The sequence below is a fragment of the Saprolegnia diclina genome, assembly GCF_000281045.1.
Source record: "Saprolegnia diclina VS20 unplaced genomic scaffold supercont1.18, whole genome shotgun sequence".
In the NCBI taxonomy this organism is placed as follows: domain Eukaryota; phylum Oomycota; class Saprolegniomycetes; order Saprolegniales; family Saprolegniaceae; genus Saprolegnia; species Saprolegnia diclina.
The window spans coordinates 124,160-145,214 of NW_008246085.1; the positions used below are offsets into that span (position 1 = coordinate 124,160).

General features: G+C 61.2%; 6 protein-coding genes across 6 annotated transcripts; 3 read left to right on the top strand and 3 right to left on the bottom strand.

The window, feature by feature from the left end:
- Position 1: 1 nt before the first annotated feature.
- Positions 2–2,479, bottom strand: SDRG_06534 (hypothetical protein; the record flags this gene model as incomplete). Its single annotated transcript, XM_008612315.1, has 6 exons — positions 2–805; positions 858–1,562; positions 1,611–1,766; positions 1,810–2,031; positions 2,075–2,209; positions 2,252–2,479. The coding sequence occupies 6 exons, from the start codon at positions 2,477–2,479 to the stop codon at positions 2–4; spliced, it is 2,250 nt and encodes a 749-aa protein (XP_008610537.1).
- A 254-nt stretch (positions 2,480–2,733) lies between these two features.
- Positions 2,734–4,650, top strand: SDRG_06535 (phenylalanyl-tRNA synthetase alpha chain). Its single transcript, XM_008612316.1, has 7 exons — positions 2,734–3,174; positions 3,223–3,347; positions 3,396–3,488; positions 3,538–3,666; positions 3,712–3,912; positions 3,957–4,056; positions 4,105–4,650. Exons 1-7 carry the CDS (start codon positions 2,788–2,790, stop codon positions 4,594–4,596), a joined length of 1,527 nt encoding a protein of 508 aa, XP_008610538.1. The 5' UTR covers positions 2,734–2,787; the 3' UTR covers positions 4,597–4,650.
- Positions 4,622–5,977, bottom strand: SDRG_06536 (hypothetical protein). The gene is made up of 2 exons (XM_008612317.1): positions 4,865–5,977; positions 4,622–4,821 (listed from the first exon to the last, which is right to left on the bottom strand). The coding sequence occupies exons 1-2, from the start codon at positions 5,957–5,959 to the stop codon at positions 4,660–4,662; spliced, it is 1,257 nt and encodes a 418-aa protein (XP_008610539.1). The 5' UTR covers positions 5,960–5,977; the 3' UTR covers positions 4,622–4,659.
- SDRG_06537 (hypothetical protein) lies at positions 5,976–16,559 on the top strand. Its single transcript, XM_008612318.1, has 24 exons — positions 5,976–7,982; positions 8,026–8,472; positions 8,519–8,607; positions 8,654–8,930; positions 8,972–9,156; positions 9,213–9,407; positions 9,452–9,939; positions 9,984–10,110; positions 10,155–10,485; positions 10,536–10,691; positions 10,741–10,868; positions 10,911–11,411; positions 11,452–11,622; positions 11,671–11,902; positions 11,952–12,295; positions 12,347–12,517; positions 12,565–13,660; positions 13,702–14,618; positions 14,666–15,118; positions 15,168–15,456; positions 15,504–15,691; positions 15,736–15,840; positions 15,887–16,313; positions 16,363–16,559. Exons 1-24 carry the CDS (start codon positions 6,011–6,013, stop codon positions 16,521–16,523), a joined length of 9,450 nt encoding a protein of 3,149 aa, XP_008610540.1. The 5' UTR covers positions 5,976–6,010; the 3' UTR covers positions 16,524–16,559.
- SDRG_06538 (hypothetical protein) lies at positions 16,555–18,284 on the bottom strand (the record flags this gene model as incomplete). The annotated part of the gene is made up of 4 exons (XM_008612319.1): positions 16,555–17,508; positions 17,560–17,757; positions 17,809–18,159; positions 18,207–18,284. 4 exons carry the CDS (start codon positions 18,282–18,284, stop codon positions 16,555–16,557), a joined length of 1,581 nt encoding a protein of 526 aa, XP_008610541.1.
- Positions 18,285–19,036: 752 nt separating this feature from the next.
- SDRG_06539 (hypothetical protein) lies at positions 19,037–20,967 on the top strand. The gene is made up of 11 exons (XM_008612320.1): positions 19,037–19,096; positions 19,145–19,213; positions 19,262–19,441; positions 19,483–19,595; positions 19,644–19,808; positions 19,861–19,938; positions 19,992–20,072; positions 20,117–20,210; positions 20,258–20,328; positions 20,372–20,520; positions 20,566–20,967. The coding sequence occupies exons 1-11, from the start codon at positions 19,081–19,083 to the stop codon at positions 20,849–20,851; spliced, it is 1,302 nt and encodes a 433-aa protein (XP_008610542.1). The 5' UTR covers positions 19,037–19,080; the 3' UTR covers positions 20,852–20,967.
- Positions 20,968–21,055: the final 88 nt, after the last annotated feature.

The window sequence follows — 21,055 nt, forward strand, 5'->3', positions numbered from 1 at the left end:
TTTACTGCATCAAGCTCAGCCGGTACATTTGCGTCTGGAGCTCGACTTGGCTCAAGAGGTCCGCGACCTCGCCGCTCGACGTGTGCGACGCGAGGCGCTTGATCAGCGAGTCCCACGCTGTCGCCTTTGTCGAGACAAACGCGGCGAGCGTCTTCTTGAAAAAGCTGGCTTCGACATGGAGCTGCGTGCGCTGCCACTGGGCCTCGTCGCTGGATGCGCAACGGGTGGCGTCCTCGGCGCGGCCCGCGAGAAAGTGCTGGAGCGTGTCGGCGCACTGGGAGAGGAGACTGTGCACGTGGCGCTCCGTGTCCGAGCGGATGCAGAATTCGACGTGACTGCGCCACGACACGAGGTAATAGAGCACTGAGAAGACGTACGGGCGCACTTCGGTGCGACTCCCGGGTACATAAAAGCTCTCTTCGTCGTCGAGGGTCGCACACAGTAGCGCGACCCGGCTGTCGTGGAAGCGCTTGCCACACTCGAGGATCGTACTCGATAGCGAGAGGCTGCGGACGTCGACCTTGGTGTCCTGCAGTGCGTTCAGAAACGCAAGAAACCCAGCGCGACGCGGCACCGCAAGGCAGTTGGCGACGACCACGAGGCTCGCGAGCGACGTTGGCGCGTCATCGACCAAGACATCCGCGCTCAGAAGCGTCCCAAAGAGCGACAGCAGCGTCTGTCCGTGGGCGACGACGCTTTGCAGCAGCGTGGCACAGAACGCAGCGTGCATCGCGTCATCAAGCGCGAGGTTGGTTTCAAGCGCTTGCGTCAGCACGGGCTGCAGCGTGCACCACCACTCGAAGAGCTACGACACCACACAAGATGGCACCTCCGACTTTCGTATCGACGCGTTCTACCGTGTTGTCAAACACACCGGCGGCGGCTTCCAGTACGTCGGGGCGGTCGTTCTGCGCTGCATATTGTATCGAGTCGTGCAATGCCGCTGCCGCGGCCGCCCACGCCGCGCCATGCATCTCGACAGACGTGCTCCAGCGCGACTCGGCGGCGTGCGTCACTGCGGTAAAGAAGGCGAGAAGGACGTCCGAGCGGACTTGGCCGCAGAACGCAGCCTTGAGCGCGTCGAGCTTGGCAGTAAGGACCGAGTCGGGGCACGGCCCAAGACTGTCGAGGTCCAAAGAGATTGTGTGCAAGGAGGCCACCATCTCGGCCGAGACGTTGGTCGTGTAGAGCGTTTGCTCGCGCAAGTGCCGCACACACGTCGCGAGGACGTCGGCCGCCGACGTGTGCAGTGCTTCTTGCTCGGTGGCGCACAGGGTCGAGAGGGCCATCGTGTCGCAGAGAATGGGCCAGAGACCTCGCTCGAAGCGACGCAAGAGGCGCCCGCAGTCGGCGATGATCTCGGCGCTCGAGCGGGCGACGACGGCGGCGGGCGCCGACCGCGTGTCCTTGGGCTTGATACTGCGCGTTTTCGAGTCGATGGGTACCACGGGGCCGCTGAGACTGGTGAGGATGCGCTCCATGTCAGCAAGCTGCGTCTTGACGCATAAGAGACTGGGTTTGGGCGTGATCCCGAAGGCGTCGACGACGTAAATCGCTTGTTTCTAGAGTGCAAGTTGTCGTATGCTTGGGCACGAAAGTGCACAACGTACTTGGTCGGCGTAGACAGCGTCCGGGTCGCGAAGGACGTGGAGAAGCTCGTCGTTGGCCGTCGTCGCCGTCTTGGTCGCAGATTCGAGGACAGGCTTGAGAAGCGACATGTTGGCTTTTCCAGCATGCGCCTTCAAGTGGACGTAATCTTCGACAAGCTATGAGACCCGCATGAGAATAAGAGAGAGAGGAAGGTTGTGCCTTGACGTAGTCCTTCTTGGCCAAACTCGCACGCATGCGAGCAGGGATCTCAAAGAACGACCGATACCGAGCGAGGACGGCGAGCGCGTGGCGCGTCTTGCGCTGCTCTTCGCAGCGTTGCAGCATCAACGAGAGCGTTTTGTCGGCAGTTGATTTGAGGCTTCGAAATGCAGTCGTGAGGCGCTCGCTGTCGGACTCGTGGGCTCGAATCTCATCGGAGACCTGCAAGGCAAGGTCGAGCCGGAGCAGGCGATGCGCATTCTACCTCGCGAATCGCTTCGTGGCAGGAAAGGTATTGGTCGAAATGCGAAGCCACGAGAGCTTTGAGTTGCTCAGTCTTGTCAGAAGTGGACCGCTTGAGCGTCTCGAGCTCGGCGACGAGACCCGCATACTTGGTATCCTACGCACAGGCGTCGCGAAGGCGTCACGACGCTGCGCGTACCGCGTGCTTGGCAGCCAAGTAGGCGGTTGCATTGAATTCGACCGAGTTCATATCGAGCTTCGGGTCGATGGTCTCCTTGAGGAAGTCATCGTCGTCGGAAGGTAGCATTGGTCGGTCGCGTGCGGCAGCCAAAGATTTTGATGAAACTGCCCGATCTGCACTTTGATTGGTCATTATTGTATATTTCAACCAATCCCGTGCTCGCAATCTTTGGCCCCGTTCAAGCATGTTTAGCCTTGGCAAGGACCTTCACGGCCGAGAGAGCATTCGCACCTCGTCCCTGTCGTGGACCGTGTTCGACGATGTCGTGCCAGTGCTGGAGGGCGCTGTGCATCTTGACTCTCACCGCTTCATTGACGGTGATTGGCTGTTATCAGCATTTCGAGCTCGCTGATTGGTGCCAGTGGCTCTTTTTAACCAATCGTGCGCCATACAGCTCTTCACAAGAAATTTCCATCGTGGTATACAAAATCCAAGTCGTCCCGAGATTGTGGCAGCCACTTGTTTGGTCAATCCATTGGCGAATTACGGCAACAATGGACCACGAGAAGCTCGCCGCGGAGAAGCAACTGCTCGCGTACCTGCATGCGCACACGACCGTCGCGGATACCTACCCGTACGCGCTGTCGCTCGGCCTCGACCACGCCCTTGTCGTCGGCGTCGTCAAGAGTCTCCTCGTCGACGCCTTTGTGACGGCGTCCGAAGTCTCGACCTCGTTCTACGTCCTGAGCGAGGAGGCGCTTGCCATCATGCAGAACGGGTCGCCGGAATTCCAGGTCTTCAGCGCCATTGATGCCGATGGCATCAGCAAGGCGGACCTCGAGGCCATCGTTGGCGCGGCCACGTTCAAGGTTGGCCAAGGTGCCTGCATGAAGAACAAGTGGATCCGCATGGACAAGGCCACGGGCATGATCTACCGCAACGTACGTCAATGCATTCTGTGAGGCATCTGGCTCATGCACACGGCGTAGGTGGAAAGCGTCACGGACGACGTTGTGACGCTCTTGAAGAACGTCGAGGCCGTCAGCGGCGACGTCGCGCGCGTCGCCAAGGCGGACGCCGACAACCTCAAGCGCCGCAAGCTCCTCACCCTCCAGTACGACGCTTGCGCTCTCTAGATCATAGGCTCACGCACGCGTCATAGGGTTCGCAAGTCGTGGACCGTCGGCAAGGGCCCCAACTTTGCTCTCGAGCGCAAGCGCCAGGCGGCCGGCCTCAACAAGGACATGCTCGACAGGTACAGACAATGCCGATAGCTTGTACATCGTCTCATGCAACACGCGTAGCGAGGCGTGGAAGACGGAGACGTTCAAGCCGTACAACTTCAACACGATGGGCATGTCCGTCGGCGGTGGCCACCTGCACCCGCTCATGAAGGTCCGCGCCGAGTTCCGCCGCGTCCTCATGGACATGGGGTACGCTTCTAACTCCATGCGCCTCCGTACTCATGACCTCGGTAGCTTCCAGGAGATGCCGACGAGCCGCTTTGTCGAAAGCAGCTTTTGGAACTTTGACTCGCTCTTCCAGCCGCAGTCGCACCCTGCGCGCGACGCCCACGACACGTTCTTCCTCACGACGCCCGCGAGCGCCAACTCGGTGCCCGAAGACTACTACGAGCGCGTCCGCGACATGCACGAGAACGGCGGGCACGGCTCGATCGGGTTTGCCTCACTATCCCGCCTTGGTGTATCTCACCGAGTGCTAGTCATGGCCGCGGTGCGTTCACCCGCGAAGAGTCCTTCAAGAACATCCTGCGCACGCACACGACGGCCATTTCGGCGCAGATGCTCTACAAGCTCGCCAACGTACGCTCCTCGTTTGACTTGAAACATTCTTGATATTTTTGGCTGTAGCAACCGGGTGGCTTCAAGCCGCAAAAGTACTTTTCGATCGACCGCGTCTTCCGCAACGAAAGCATGGACGCGACGCACTTGGCCGAGTTCCACCAGGTCGAGGGTGTGGTCGCCGACTACGACCTCTCGCTCGGCGACCTCATTGGCGTCATCAGCAGCTTCTTCAAGAAGATTGGCATCACGCAGATGCGCTTCAAGCCCGCGTACAACCCGTACACGGAGCCGAGCATGGAGATCTTTGCGTACCACCCGGACCTGAAGCGCTGGACCGAAATCGGCAACTCGGGCGTCTTCCGCCCCGAGATGCTGCGGCCGATGGGCCTCCCCGAGAACGTCCGCGTCATCGCATGGGGTCTCTCGCTCGAGCGCCCGACGATGATCAAGTACCGCCTCAACAACATCCGCGACCTCTTTGGCCACAAGGTCGACCTCGAGCAGACGCGGTCCGCCAAGCTCTTCCGCGTCGACGAGCCGACGGAGGACGAAGCGTAAGACGACGCCACTTGCGGGCACGTAATCTCGATCCAAGTGCTTTAGTTTTCTGCAGTTAGTTAGTTAGTCGCACCCCGAGAGCGCAGCACCGACGCGCCGGAATACGTCTTTGGGCACGCCACAGGCGCAGCCGGGCACACCGCATACGAACGCGATCTCCTCGCACGTGGGTGCCGGCAGGTCGGGCAGCGTTGTCTGGCTAGATTGGCGTCGGGGTGGGGGCGGCTAGCACCATACGCGACGAGGTGGCGCATCAAAGTCGTCGTACCTGGATATGATGGTGGTGGCGGCGACGCAGCGCGTGCAGCGTCACCTTGCGGTCTTCGATGGTCTGGCGCAGCGTCGCTATCTCGCTCTGGACGACGGTGCAGCGAGCTTGTGCGGCGCGCGCGTCGCGGAGCTCGGCTTCGAGGTCGTCGAGCTCGGCTTGCAGGAGCGCGGTTGCATTCCGCTCAATGCCGAGGCACGTTGTTGTCGTCGTCTGCACTTGGCGCGCCTTGGCCGTTCGTTTGTACCGGATCGCGTCGCGGTCGCGCACGAGGCGCTGGCGGTCGAGGACGGCGTCCAGCCGCGCATGAAGCGCCGGGTCGGCGGGGCCTTTGGCGCGGAGACCTGTGCACACGGTCCTTGCACTTGCCTCTAAGGCGGCGTACGCTTGACGCCAGCTCTCGTACGCCAAGCCGCGTGCAGCGATCGCCGTCAGCACGCTGTCGTGACACACGCGCTGCGCCCAGAGGCCGAGCGCCTGCTGGCATCGGCGCAACCGGTTCGTCTCGAGGACGCGCCCGACAATGTAGAGCCCTAGCAGTGGCTGCTCGAGAGGGCGGCGCACGCCGAGGTCGGGTGGCGGCGTCGGCGCGTCGGGCGCCCGCAATAGCTGCATCGCGCGCTGCTCGACGTACCAGCCGTAGCCCGTCGCGTTCACGTCTGGGTCGAGCGCCGTCGTGAGTTGACCGAGGCCCTCTGGGCGCCCCTCGACCCAGTGCCCCGCAAACAGGTTGCCATTCGCAAACGACCCGATGCCGTAGCCCATCGGCGTGCCGTCGCCGTCGACTTGGCCTTCGTACACGACTTCCGGGCACGTCACCACGCCAAAACTGTGGCTGCCATCGCAGTCGAGCGCGATCATGGACCGTCCGTCCGAGGACGCGACGACGCCGCAGCGACCGGCGGGCGACAGCGCGCCTTGAAACGTGCGTCCGTCGGGCGCGGTCTCGTGGAGGTAGCGCAACACGCTTCCTCGCGTTTCGCGCACGCCAATGCGGTATGCACTGTACTGGGCATGAATCGCGCTCGCCGTGGCAGGGCGGGGCCGTCGCCGCCATGCGCGCGTCTCGTCCGTGGTCCTGCTACCGTCGTCCATGTAACTGGCCAACGTAACGTGCATCAAATCTTGGTCTTCCGCCGATTCAATATGCTGCTGCGCATCCGCGCCGACGGTGGGCGCAAGCTTGCCAAGAAGACGGGCATGGCCGCGATGGTCGACGCAAAGCCCGACCCCTACCTGATCGTGCGCATCGACGGCAAGAGCACGGTATTCCCGGTCGTCGACGATGTGGACGCGGCCGAGTTTACATGGGGCGCCGACGCCGTCCGCGATCTTCCGTGGCCAGCGACGGCCACCGAGATGGAGATCCACGTCAAAGACAAGGATCTCATCTCGGACCACCATATTGGCGCCGCCAAGGTTCCCTTGGGGCCGATCCGCGACGCGCTCTCAGCTCCAAGCGCCAAGATCTCGCGCAACATCGACCTCGACTTTGCCGACGAGAAGCTCAAGACCAAAAAGTTCTCGGGGCAAATCACACTGACGTTCGAACGCATTGAACCGACGCCAGCACTGACCACAGCCGCAGCTGCCGCTACCGTTCCCGACGCCAAACGCGACACAAAGGAATCGGCGCCAGAGGCGAAGCCAGCACCACCCGAGGCGACGCCCGCGGTAGCCAACACAACACCGACACCTCCCGAGGCAAAGCCTGTCGCGGCCGACGTCCAACCCACAGCGCCGAACGCTGCTACCTCGGTGGCATCCACAGCGGCGATCTCAGCTGCCTCTGGCGCTGCTGCCTCCGAGACCCCCATAGCGACTGTCGCTCCGTTGACAGAGGCCAAAACGACAGTGGCAGCAGAGGGCTTGGCGCCTCTTCAGCCGTCCAAAGCATTGAGCCAGAAAGGAAGTTTGAAAAAGGCGGCGTCCAAGATCAACGCGCTAGCGCCTCTCTCAACACAGCCAAGCGCCAAGACCATGGCACCCGCGACAGCTGCTCCCGTCGACGCACCACCGTCATTGCCTTCCGAGAAGGTGTCGCTTGCGGCAGAAACCATAGCGTCCGGTCACCACCTCGTGCGCGTCCAGGCTGTCGGCGGTCGCAACCTCGCGCCCAAGTCGCGTCTCGAGCGTTTGGTGGACCAGTACCCGGACCCGTACATCACACTGGTCGTGGGCAGCGACACGCGCGTATACCCCGTCGTCGACGACGTCAAAACGACCGAGTTTACGTGGGGCGCGGACGCAGTGCACGAGTTTGAGATCCCACTTGGTACGAAGAGCCTCTCCGTCGCGCTGCACGTCAAGGACAAGGACCTCGTGCTCGACCATTACATTGGCGGCACGACCTTCACGCTTGACATGGACACGCTACTCGCTGCGAAAGCGCTCCCGGACCTCGTCTACACCCTCGAGTACGACAACCCCGCGTTCAAAACCAAATCGAAAACCACCCGTGGCGAGATTCTCCTCTCCTTCTTCCTCGTCACGGCCGTCCAGGCTACTGCCACTCCGGCGCCACTGCCCGCCGTGGGCTCGCCGCAGACGCCCGCCGTGGGCTCGCCGCAGACGCCCGCACCGGCGGATGCGCCGGCAGAGACATCCGCCAAGACACTTATCGAGACGCCTTCCGAGACGGTGGTGCATCGCCGCGCAAGCGTCGAGAGCCGCCTCTACAAAGGGTCGCTGCAAGTGATCGCTCATAGCGCAGACGGCATTCCGATCCCGCCGCGCAAGATGCTGAGTCTCGACCGCCTCGCCGACCCGTACGTGCTCTTGAAGCTTGGGGCGGCGTCGGCCGAGCTGCCGCAGGCCAAGGACGGACACGACAAGCCCAAGTGGCACAACGCGCTGCACCTCTTCGAGCACTTTGACTCGAGTCTTGTGCCGTGGATGGACGTGCTTATCTACGACAAGAACTTGGTGTTTCAGGACAGCTACCTCGCGGGCGCGCGCTTGTTGCTCGCCGATGTCCTCGCCAACGTGACGCCCGAGCTGCCGTGTGTACTGACGCTGCCGCTAAACCTCGACAAATTGCTGCAGCCGACCGAGAAGGCGCTCGGCACAATCACGCTTTCGCTGCTCTTCACGCCCGACGACGCCAACCACATCAACTGTACTCCCGTCTTGTAGTATCGGCGCGTCATAAGGCTGCGTAGGGACGGGTCCGTCGGTCGGGTGCATTGGCTTTTCCAACTTTGCGCTCAGCGTGACCGGCGACCTCGTGTCATCAACTATGGAGCTCGTGCTCGACATTAGCATTCGCCGACACGTGCTGGCGACGGAAGGGTTTGTGACGCAGTCGACGGACCCAGTCGCCGGCGCCGACGCCGTCGCATGGCCGACGACCGCGCTAGTTGTACCGTACGGCCTCTACCTCCACGACGGTATTACCAAAGACAAGTGTCCCGTGGTGCTCTTCGCGGTGCGCGACCGGTCGGCGATCCTTCACGACAAGCCGATCGCGCTCGGGCACGTCCCGTTGCTCGATGTGCTGGGGCTTCACACGACCAAGCACGTCGTGCTCCTGAGCCAAAATAGCATGCGGTCCGGCCGCGCGACGCTCAGTGTCGCGGTCGCCCCCGCCAAGTCCCCACGTGGCACCAGTGCGCTCATCAATTGATCGTTCTGGCGACCTCATACATGGTGTAGGTGCCGATTTTGCGGCGACGCCCGGGCGGCTGCGCGTCATCTTGCTCGGTGCGACGCTAACGCCGAGCAAACGGCAGGGACCATACGAGGTCCGAGCTGCTATACGCAGAGTTGTCGTCTGAAGCTGTTGGATAGAAAGTACGCCTCACGCTAACAGCCCCGGCAACGACCGGCGCCGTCAGCTCGGTGCAAACCGACACGGTGGATCCGACGGCCCACGGTGCGCTGGTCGTGCTCAACAGCGTGCTCGAGCTGCAGTACCTCGCGTCGCACGTTGCCAACGCGGCCGAGTTTGCGCCGACGTTATCGCTCTTCACGCACAGCAGCAAGCTGCTGTGCTCCCTGCCGCTTCCGGTGCTCTCACTGCTCCAGCAACACGAACATGGAGAATTTACGCTCGAGCTCCAACACGGTAGGACGACACGAAGCGACTTGTTGCTTGAGCAAGCGTAGAGGCGTCGACCGTGTGCGTCCTATCGATGGCGCTGACGGTCGAGCCGAGCACGTTGCCACCAGAGACGATCGCTGCCGTCGCATCGGCCGTCGACTTTGGCCCGGGCTATCTCCATATTGTGGTGCTTCAGGCCGAAGCGGTCGTTCTGGAAGGCGGCACCTCGATCACCGACCTTGAGCCTGAAGTACGTTGTGCGAGCGGCTGCGATACTTGAGCGCCTCCACCACCTACAACCATTAGGTCCGCGTGAGCATCAAGCCGCGGTACACCAAAGACAAGCGGGTGACGTCAAGTGCCAAGACGCGGCCGCTTGAAGTCGTCGCACCCAACCCTTCATGGCACGAGTACCTCAAACTCGAGTTCATTCCGTCCGACGACATCGCGACGCTGCACGTCCCGCCCACCGTGACGCTGTCTCTCAACGAAATCAAGCCGGTGGGAACGATGCCTCTGTGCGCTATCTTCTGACGTCCTTGTAGCCGGGCGAAGACAGCGTTATGCATGTACTGGGGGCCGCCGACCTCCCGCTCGCAGCGTTCTTGCCGGCGACGGCCAACGCCGAGCCGTTTGCGACCAAAGTCGACTTGCTACGAGGCAACAAGTCGGTCGGCAGCCTCTACATTGTGGGTATCTTCGAGTCGCTTACCGCGCCCGAGGAGACACGCAAGGCAGTGCACGCGCACGCCCGCCGGCTTCGGACAACCACCCTCTCGATCGAAGGTGTCTCGTCGAGCGACGGGCGACCTGGGCGCTTCGAAGTCCATTTGCTGCACGCCACGGGCCTCTGTCACCCGCCCCACGAGCCAATTGCATGCGACGTCTGCGTCGCGTCGGCGTCCGATGAGAGCGTGCGCGTCGAGTCGCAGCCTGACGAGAGCAGCGCCGGCGAGCTCACTTGGGACCGTCAACTGACGCTCTTTACGCGATCAGCAACGTCCGACTACCTCCGTCTCGACTTTTTCGTTCGGTATTTGCAGTCAGATAGACCCTCTGGCGTAATGGACGAGCTAGGTCCATTATGGTGGGCTATCTCAAGATCCCGATCGCTACGTACAGTCAGGTGCCCCGCAAAGCGCATCGCGAGCTCCACGATATCGTGCTCAAGACCAAGGACAAGGACGCGCGTACCAAGCCCCAGGTACCGTTCACCAAGCGCACCTTGAGCCCATTCGGACGCCTTAGGCGCTATTGGAGCTCGCCTTTTTTCCCGACGAAGCGCTTCCGATGTTTGCGCCGACGGCGACCCGCAGTAGCGAAACCGGTCGCCTCCTCCTCAAGCTGGACGCGCTCGAGCCCGTCGCCGTGGACGTCTTGGAGAAGAAGCTCGCTTTGCGCTGCACGCTGTTGTACGCCACGGACGCCAGTGTCATGAGTGCGTTTCGCGTCGGGTCCAAGACCAAAGTAGCGTACGGCGACGTTCTGGAGCTGGCTGTACCCAACAAGTATACGCAGCACACGTCGTCGCTCGGCACTTGTCCGCAGCTGCGCCTCGAGCTCGTCAACGGCAGTTCGGGTATCTCGCCCTATCGCCTGGACAACGTCCTTCACGCGCATCTTGCGTAGCGTTCGGGAAGGAGGCCGTGTCGAGCGACGACGTTGCGATTCAAAGCCTTCTCTTCCACCCGCACATGGTGCTCACGAAGCGACTGCCGCTGTCCACGCTCGGCGCAACACCCTCTTGTGTTGGCTACGCACGCGTCCAGTTGGTCTACATACCATGTCTGTACTGCCGTCCGGTCCACTCGCCTTACATCGTGCGGCTTTGTAGCGGATGCACCGCCAAAAGCCAAAGCCATCGAGTACTTTGCCGTTCCCGACGACGATGAGAGCGCGAGCCGCGTGCTTCTGCCGCAGCGCGGTGTGCTCTCGGTGCGCGCGATCGCCGGCCGCAACCTCGTACCCTAACCTCACCACACAGCCAACTAACGTTTGGCGTAGGAAGAAGTCGATGTCCTTGGAGAGCAGGACCCGTACATCCAACTGCGCACGCTACCGCGGACGTATGCGTCGACAACGCCGGCGTTTGCCCAGAGCGCCGTGTGCTTGAACAGCGGCCGCCACCCCGTGTGGAACTCGCCCGTGTTTCCGCTGCTGGTCGACGACGTACAGACGACACTTCTCTCGATCGACGTGCTCGACTCGGGCGAAGAAGACCACGTCCCGGACGCGCTAATTGGCAGTTCGAGCGTCAGTCTCGCCGCGCTCTTGGCGGTTCGCGACGCCGACGCCGACGCGTCACGCTGGAGCGAACGCTGGTTCCCGATCGTGGGTCGTGGCACCGACGCTGGCACCGTGCGCCTCGAGTACCGATTCATACCGGACGACGACGCGCGGCTGCAAAGCGAGCCGCCGACGCCGTACACCAACTGCGTCGGGGGAGGTGGCACACTCCACGTGCGCCTCCTCCGCGCACGCCATCTTCCGTGCACGTCTGGCATGGTGCGCATCTTCTCTTGTACTTCGTCTAACATCGCTGTAGACACCTGCCCTGCGCGCGGTCGTGGATGCGTCGCCAGGGTTTTGCCACGTCACGCGCGCTGAATCGAAACATATTCGACACCCCGTCTTTGACGAAGCGACGTCGTGTGCGCTGCGCTGGACCGCCGACCGCAGCGAGAGCGTTCTCTTGCAGCTGCACATTGTCGACGTTGTACGTCCTTTGGTCGCTTGGCGTTCAGAGGGTTAGGGTTGTCGGTAGAGTGCGCACGTGGCCAGTGCGAGCTTGCCGATTCTGGCGCAAACGACGCTCCATCTCGCCCCGTTTGTGATTCATCCGGGCGAGGTGCACCAGGCGTGGCATCAACTTCGGTCGTTTGCCTTGTCCAATGACGCGAGCGAGGGTCCGTCAGTCGAAGTCGCCTTGCAGTTTATACCCTTGTCCGACACGACGTCCACGCCGTTCGCCGAGCCCGTGCCCGAGGCGGTGTCGGGTTTGTGATCGACCTCTCGCGCCAGTCAAGTGATGGCTTGCATGCGTAGGACAAGTGCACGTCAAGATCCTCGAAGCAGCGTTCCGGTCGGCCGCGGTCGACACGCCGAGCGTGCGCGTCGAGCTGCGCACGGGCAGCAAAGTACAAGCAAAGAGCACGGCGCCGTATATATCGCCGGCCGACGAGTATGCGCGCAGTGTCTGGAACGAGTCGGTGCTCTTCGACTGCGAAACAGTCGCCGAATCGGGCTTGCCGACGCTGCGCTTTCGCGTCGCTAACGCTGCCACGTCATTTGGCGAACTCGAGCTGCCGCTCTTCCCGTTTGTGTTGGCCAAAGGCCACCTCTGCAGCGCATGGTACCCGTTGTACCTCCAGCACCAGCTCACGGCGCAGGTACGCTTTATTCGACGTGCATATGCGCCGACAACAAACCGTTGGTCGTAGCTCAAGGTCGAGGTGCAGTTTCTTCGCACGCAGAGCACCAAGCCGCCGCCGCCCGACACGAGTTTTCTCTCGATCGAAGTCGTCGAAGGCCGGCATTTACGGCTGGCGCAAGACGGCGCCGACGCCCAAGACCCATTTGTAGAGCTGACGCTCCTCGGTCAGACATTGACGGTACGATCACCACGAGCCAGAGACTCAGACTTGACACGATGGTCTAGACCAAGCCCCACGTTGACGGCGGACGGGATCCGAGCTGGAATGAGACGTTCGAGGTGCCGCTGACGGCGTGGTCGTCATCGAGCAACCTCCCAACGCTGACCATTTCGGTGCGCAACGCCGATGCGAAAAAGCACGGCGCCGGCGTCATTGGCGAGTGCCATTGGGTCATCCCGAAAGATGTGCTTCTCGACGGCAAGCTCCGGGATGTGATTCTCAAGCTCACCGGCGCCACGGACGGTGTCGACGTCCGTGACGACGTTAATGACGGCAACGGCGATATACAGCTGCGTCTCAAGCGGGGCAAGCTGCCGTCAGTGGTCTATGGTGACGCGCCGCAGGTGTCCCTTATGTCGGCCGGCGAGACGTCGGGCGAAGCGGGTCGGGCGACCAACACGGCTGGTGTCCTCTACCTCTTCTCGCGGGCCCCACCCACCGAGTTGGTGACCGTGACTGTCGCCACCGATGTGACCGACGCCAGCACAGAGACTAAGGTGTCCTTGGCGGACGTGGGTGTCGTGCGCGTACCGAGTCATACGGAGGCGCTCAAGCGAAGTCTCCCGCACCCCGCAACGTCGCTGCGACTGCGCTTGAACACAGGCGCCATGTCCCTGAGCGCCGACTACGTCCGCACTGTCCTGGCGACGCCACTGCGCGAATTTCGCGATACATATACGCTGGGCGCCAAGCCAACTGAAGCGATCGACCTCAGCCTCGTCTACGCCATGCCCGTGCAAGGGCTGCTGCGCGTTAGCTGCGTCGCAGTCGACGACGTGCCGGTGGTGCCGGGCACCTCGTACTACGTCGAGCACCGCATTCTGCGCAATAGTCCGTGGACCAAGAGTCCGCTTGTCAAGGCAACGACGTCGGGTAACTTGACGTGGAAGACGAACCTCGCGCTGCGGGAGCTTACGTACAGCAACCTGACGGAGACGCTGCCGCCGCAGACGCAGTGCGTGCTGTACGCTGCGAGTGGCGACGAGAGCGCAGTCAAAGTCGCGTACGCCCAAGTTTCGCTGCTCAAGTACGTCTTTGCGCCCGGCACGTTGTTTCCAGAGGACGTCGTGCCTCTCAGCTGCGTGAGCGGCCGCCCCCCCGGTACGGATGTTGGACGTCTTGTCTCTGACTGGAGTCGACAGGCGCGCCGAGGCTACGCCTTGCGATCGGCTTTTACCCGAGTGCCGCAGAGATATCGCCGACAAACGACAACGCTATGGTCCAGGCCGTCGAGCTCGCCGAAGGAACGGCGGCGCTCAAGAAGGCCTTTCTTCTGCTTGGCGGCGACGCCAGCAAACCCATATCGATCGATGTGTTCCGCGCACACGCCTTGGGGAACGACCAGTGCATGCACGTGCTGGCGCCCGCGGCCGAAGCGATTGGCGGTCTCGACAAGCTCTTCGCTGCGATGGACGCCAACAACGATGGCGAGATCTCGTGGGAAGAGTACCTCGACTGCATGCAGACCGTCCACTGCCTCGCCGATGCAGTGCTCGCCAAACCCGACGTGGTGGCCTCGACACTCGAAGATGAAGACGACGAAGATGACGAGAGCGACGATGACGTCGAGGTGGTGCCTCAAGACGATCCACAAGCTGTCGAGAATCGCCCGACGGCTCCAGTGTCTGTCGTACCGACGCCGTGGGCGACCTTCGAGCCCATTGCGCCGCTTCCAGCCCTCGCCAAGGGCATTCCTGACGCCGACAGTGACGACGACGCGCCGACAAGTCAAGTGACCAAGCGAAATGGACCGCCGCCCATGATTCCAGTGCCGAAAGCGTCGCCGTTCCCGAGCGCACCTGCGGCCAAGGCGATGGTCGCCAAAGCCAATGTCGCCAACGTAGCGTCCGTCGTCCGCGTCAACGAACGCGAGATTGCGACATGGAAGGTGGGCGACGTTGCGCAATGGCTCGAGCATACGATCGAGCTGCCCCAGTACATTGGGAGCTTTCGCGACGCGTCGGTGGATGGTCCGCTGCTCTTGACTCTGACGGCAGACGATTTGGAGCACCAGCTGAACGTGCAGCAGCCGTTGCACCTCCGCAAATTGGTGGCCAAGGTACGTTGTGGCGGTGTTTTGAATGACAGATCGATGGGACCGACTAGATTGCCGACCTCCAAGACAAGTATGGCTTGGAATCACCGCTGCCGCGGACGTCGTCCAAGCACCGACGCGCGCCGCCAGTGTCGTCCAAGAAGGAAGCAATGTTTGCCGCACGTCTCGACGATGCCAAGCTCCACGAGCTCGGTGTCCACAGCATCCAGCGCTCCAAGCTTGACGTCAAGGTTAAGGATGCCAACCGCAAGAGCAAGGCTGCAACTGCGATCGCTGCGGCCGACCGCCGACAGTGGAACTTTGAGTACACGGGTGCCCCTGCACCCGAAGCGCCCGTCTCGGTCGTTGAGCGTCTCAGCAAGGTCTTGGCGGAAGACAAATCGGCGTTCGACGGCGCGATGGACGATGTGCTGGCGCAGGTCGGCGTGCTTCGCCCGACACCACCGCTCTTACGGGTGCCTCTGATCACAACCACGGACGAAGCCGTCGAGATTCTCAAGCAGGTGCGTCATTTCCTTGCCTTGATACATTGATAGATTGAACCGTGCCTAGTCGATGTGGCGACTTGGCCACGACTGTGTGCGCGCCGAGAACGACCAGCGGCAGCGCGATGACGACGCTGCGAGTGACTTTGGAGACGCACCCGACGCGCGATTGGGGGACGCACCGAGTGACGCGGCCGACGTCATGAGTGTCACGTTTCGCGAGTTTACGCGGCTCCAAAACAACGGCGCTCGCTGGCTCAACGACAGCGCACCAACCGACGCCAAGCTCTCGCGCCTCAAGTTCCAAGGCGGCCTTCGCTCGCTCCTCAACATTGATCTCTCGTGGCATCAATTTGGTACAGCCCTTCTCTCCTAGCGTACCTTATATGTGCGCATGCATTAGACGAGCTGTTTCGACGTCTCGACCGGCGCAAGCTCGGCGAGCTCACGCTCTCCGACTTTGTCGCTGCATTTGGCGACCCGACGCCGGGCAGCGGTCTCTCGAACGACATGCGCGTCGTCAACGAAGCGCTCACACGCATGGTCGAGCGGCTGGACGACCTCGGACTGACCTTGTTGCAGGCGTGGCAGGTACGTTTGCGATAGTCGCATCCAACGACCCTAACCCTGTGCAGGCATTCGATCGAGACAACTCGGGGGCGGTCTCACCTGCCGAGTTTGGGACGCTCGTCAAGTTTCTCACGCACGTCGAGGGCCGGGACGACCTCACCAAGCACCAAGTACTCTGCGACGTTGTCGACCGTGGAGACTCACACTAAAGGACAGGTGTTTCTCATGATGGGGGCGCTCGATACGACGTGCGACCGCCACATCCAGCAGCCCGAGTTTCTCCGGTTCGTCTTTCTCGTCTGGTCGCACCGCCTCGGGCAGCTCCAAGACTACGTTGCGCGCTACGAAGCGGCGTACGCCCAGCACACGCGCTCCAAAGAGTTTGACGCCAACTTCGAGCTCGTGCTCCAGCGCAAACAGTCGCTGCGGCGCGCGCTGCGGCAAAACTTCTCGCGTCCCTTCCGCGATGCCATGCGCTGCGCCCCGGTCGCGGTCCCCGGCCCGTTCCAGAACCTCCTCGAGAAGCTCCATTTGAGCCCCATGAGCGACGCCCATGGTCACACGACTCAGATCTGGGAGGTGCTCAAGGGCGGCCCGCTACCGGCGGAAACACCGATCGCGACCCCGTCAACAACCCCAAAACGTACATTGGCAGGCGCGGCGTGTCCCGATACATTGATATTTGTGTCTAGACCGCAAGCGACCGCACACCAACGAGCTTGTCGTGACAAAGCTGCGTCGACAACGCGCGCCCGAGCGCAGCCACAGCGTGCTGCGTGCGCCTCCGGTGGTGGCGCTCGACCAAACCCAGCGTTTAACCTTCGACCGGAAAAAAGACCGCGCGTACAAGTAGGAGTACTAGTTAACGACAATCATATATCGCCTTACAGCTGGTCGTCGTCCATGAGGAAGCCGTTCGTGGGCATGTAGCCGCGCGGGCTCTTGGCGGCTGCGACCGCGGCCGGGTGCATGTGCCCGTCCAGTTCGTCCGACTGGTCGTCGAGCGGCATGTACTCGGCCAAAATGCTGCGCACCTGCTCGCGCATCTGGCGCTGGCTGCGCTTCCAGTACACGTAGCCGGCGCTCGCAACGCCGATACCTGCAAACGTCAAAATGACAATCAGCGTCGTAAAGCTCACGCCGTTTTGGATGATGCTGCTCGCGTCGAGCGCACCGCCTTGCTTGACGCAGCCGAGGAGCGCGAGCGGGTTCTGATCCGAGCAGCTGCAAATGGCCGGCGGGTCGTGCGTGCCGTAGCCGGCGCAAATCATGTTGAGGATCCCGCTCGTGTCGATGCGGCCACGCGCGTGCACGCCGTCGACAAAGAGCGCCGGCAGCCGGAGCAGCTGGAGCGCCGTCTGCTCCTTGAGGTCGGCCTCGAGCATGTTGTTGACCACGTCGAGGTCGCGGCCGTAGGGCTGCATGCACTGCTCGACAGCGTGGGCGTCAATCCCGTGCTTCTTCATGATGCCGAGCGCGCACTGCTTGTTCATAAACGTCTCTTCCTTCTGGTTGCACTCGTCGCCAAAGTCGTTGACGTAGCGCCACCACTTCTTGCCGACGCCCGCGTCTTCTTTCGACGTGAGCTTCCAAATGCACTTGCGCCGCAAGTTCTCAATGACCACGTCGGCGCCCGACGCGCCCGACATGCGGTCGTGGAACGGCGACGGGTCCATGAGGCAGTAGCGGCCCTTGTTGATGCACATGTTGCCGCACGGGTCGAGGCCGTCGACCACGTTGCAGCCGACGCGGGAGCCGTTGTACGCGACAAAGCGGGGCGTAAAGAACGCACGATCGCCAAGCGCGAGGACAATGTCTTCCGTCGTCTTGAGCGTAATCTAGCGCCACATGAGCATCGATGTCCAAGAGGAGGTTGATGAGGTGCCTACCGCGCTCTGCTCGTCCCACGAGCTATGCCACATGGTCCACTCGACACGCCCGTCCGGCGACGGAATGCCCCAGTCAAACTTGACCATAACGTTGCTCACGCCGTTCGAGTGCGAAATGACCTTCTTGATCGCATCGGCGTCGCTCTTGCGGATGAGCATCGACGGAATCGTAATGTCGCCACCCGACTCGTCGTCGTTCTAGCAGTAGGCGCATGAGCATTGCACTAAACAGGCGTAGTGAGGTAGTACCATGAACGGCAGCACCGTCTCGCAAAAGTTGTCGCCCGTCTCGCGCATGCACGCAATGTCCGAGCAGAGGCACTTGTTATCGGCGACGACGACCGCGCGGGCGCCAGCGTGCTGGGCGCGGCGCACCTTCTCGACAAACACGCAGTCGCCGCGGTCAATCATGAGCGCAAACGGCGGCTCCCAGTTGCCCTTGGGAAAGTCTTCGCACGCCGACGTGTTGAGGTAGATGAGCTGCGTCTCGAGCGACCCGACCGAGTAGCCCGGGTACCCAAAGAGCGCGTCCTTGTGGACGTAGCCGCCCTTGATCTGGAGCGACTCGGGCAGGATGATCTGCAGCTTCGTGTGGTCGTTCTACCGAAGGGCCATGAGCCATGGCCTACGCCAGCACCTCCATGTACCTCGATGGACGGCCATTCATTGACATCCGAGACGTCGGCAGCGGCCAAGGCCACGAGCGCCGCAAGGAGGAGCTTCATGCTTCGGTCTGGGGGAAATCAGCGACTGGCCTTCTTCTCGAAGTCCCAAGACATATTTTTATTGTCGAATCATTTTAATTACCCAAATCCAATTGTGGTATACAAAGACGCGTTGTTTCCGCTACCTTTTATAAAAATGAGCCGTCGAAACGAGAAAAAATATCGATCTTGGGGCCAAGATACACGAGCCAACTTTTTCGACCAAATCGGACGACCTACACTCTGCGGTTCGTATTTTAATGCAGTGAGCGCTCTATTTTTACTCCAAACTTCAATTCGTACCTAGTAAATGTATACCAAGACGCAAAATATCAGAAAAGAAGCACAGGATTCGGCCTTTCTAAATTGGTTGAACCTGGACCAAGTCGAAGCAACCACCGCGCCTCGCTGCTGTTTGCACGTTGTCGAGCGAGCGATCTGCTAGTAGATAACTAGTTGCTAATAGACAATAACGTCCGTAGTTATCTAGTACTTATTACTAATATAGCTGCAAAGCAAACGGCCGTACCGGCAACGCCACTGCGGACGGCGATTTTGACGAACACCCAGATTGCACTAGCGCCCTTGGTACGGGCAGCTAGCACTTCCAGCTTCTCGTACCCTACAGCAGTAGAAGGAGCGAGGACCTACTGCCCCACTGCCACACACCTACTTCGTCGTTGACCGTGTGCCAGATATGACGTCGTTCGCGGCGCCAACGTCGGCAAGCCCCAAGATAGTATCCGGTAAACCGTGCATGCATATCCGGATAGTTCAGAGCCTCCATTTCGACCATCAACGCTCGAGGAGGTAAAGCATGTCATCGGACGAAGGTACGGCGGGCATGGCGCTTGACGGCGCAGGCTCATGGGCGGCTCTAGACACTCGCAAGAAGAACGTCGCCGACATGTTCGGCGACGAGTCGGACTCGGACGATGGTGGCTTCAAGCGTACGTAGCCTGCAACGTTGATGGGGCCTCACGCCGGCCATGTGCTAGCGGCTGCCAAGTCAGTGAACGCCGACGCGTCTGGCCTCTTTGGCTCGGACTCGGAGTCCGAAGACGAGAAGCCCAAAAAGCTCAAGAAGGCCGCGCCCAAGCCCAAGGCGGCGGAAAAGCCCAAGAAGGCGGTCAAGCGCAAGTCGCGTGACGATGAGCCTGCGCCGCGTGCGCCCGAAGGTAGACATATCCCTTGCGCCCTCTCTGCAACGGCTCTGTAGGCGACGAGTACGACTCGGGTGATGAAGTCAAGCGCTCCAAGGCCGACGACGCCTTCATCGACAACGACGACGACCTCGACGACGTGCTCGATGAGTACGGCAACGACAAGCAGGTACACTCATGTCGATCCAACGCTCCTCGATAACCATGGCATGTACAGGAGTTCCACGACGAGCGTCCGGACATGGACGACGACGAAGACGAAGCGCCCGAGCGCCAGCAGCGCGAACTCGACTTCTTCGACGAGACCATGAAGGGGCTCAAGTCGGGCCGCGCAAAGTCCAAGATGTCGCTGTCGCAGCAAGATATGGAGAACATCACCCAAGTACCGTCCTCATCTTCCGTCTCTAGCCCGCTCAAGAGGCAACCTGCATTAGGAACTGCTCTACCGCATGGACAAGGCGTGCTCGGACGACATGCAAGCGATGGACGAGCACCGTCCGGCGCTCGAAAAGGTATTTAAAACCTTGGCTCTAGTCAAGTATGCTATATAACTGGAATCGCGTAGCTCAAGTTTGTCGACAACGCGCTCACGATGATGCGCAAGGTGCAGCTGCAACCGATGCTCCTCGACTTTGATCTGCTCGGCGTACGCCAATCTGAAGTCTGCGCCCAATCTCATTCCGGCTTTAGATCATCAAAAAGTGGATCCAGCCGCTCGAGAACGGCGCGCTCCCGAGCCTGAGTCTGCGCTCCAAGATGCTCGACATGTGCCAGCGCATGCCCAGTACATCTACCTGTCGACAGAAGGTTGATGCTTATCCGTCTACCTAGTCTACAAGGAACACTTGAAGCGCAGCGGCTTTGGGAAGGTCGTCATGTCGCTGTGGAAGCACCCGGACGAGGTACGCCGCCACGTCATCGAATCGGACTCGGACGGTGCGTTAGACGCCCGAAAACAAGGAGCTCTGCCGCCTCATGATCGACCGCTGGAGCCGCTCCGTCTTCTCCAAGACGCTCGACTACTCGAAGCTCGGCGAGTACGAAGCCGAGAAGCGCGAAGCCAACGGCGGCTACTACCACCAAGCCGAGAAGCGGTCTATCAACTTGATATGTATTTGGGTTGACGGAATATGTCATAGACCGTCGGGACGTACCGAGTCGGTGCGCAGCAAGGGCTTTATGAACAAGCGCTCGGACGCGAACGAGGACGCGGACGCGTCGTCGCGCGTGCGGATTCCGCAAGCGATGCGCTTTGACTTTTCGCTGCGCCCGCAGCCCAAGGTCGACGTCAAGAACATTCCGTCGACCAAGATGGACCCGGACTCGAAGAAGGCCAAGCTCCTGAAGCGCATGCAGATCATTGCACGCCCGAGCAAGGGCGGGAAGCGCGCCGTCAAGATGAGCATTGAAGGCCGTGGGTTGTAAGCCACTAGGAACGCGACGCCCTCGTATCACTACTACTCTACTACGTATCTTAATAATGGAGCTCTGCACTCAGCTCCTTGCAGCTGCCACGTACACTTTCTGACTCACCCTTCCTAGCGCAAACCTGCCTCTTGTAGCTATTGCCCATGGAGCATCGTTCCGTCGTGCGTCTTGTGATTTTTATTGATTTTCGTGTTATAAGAT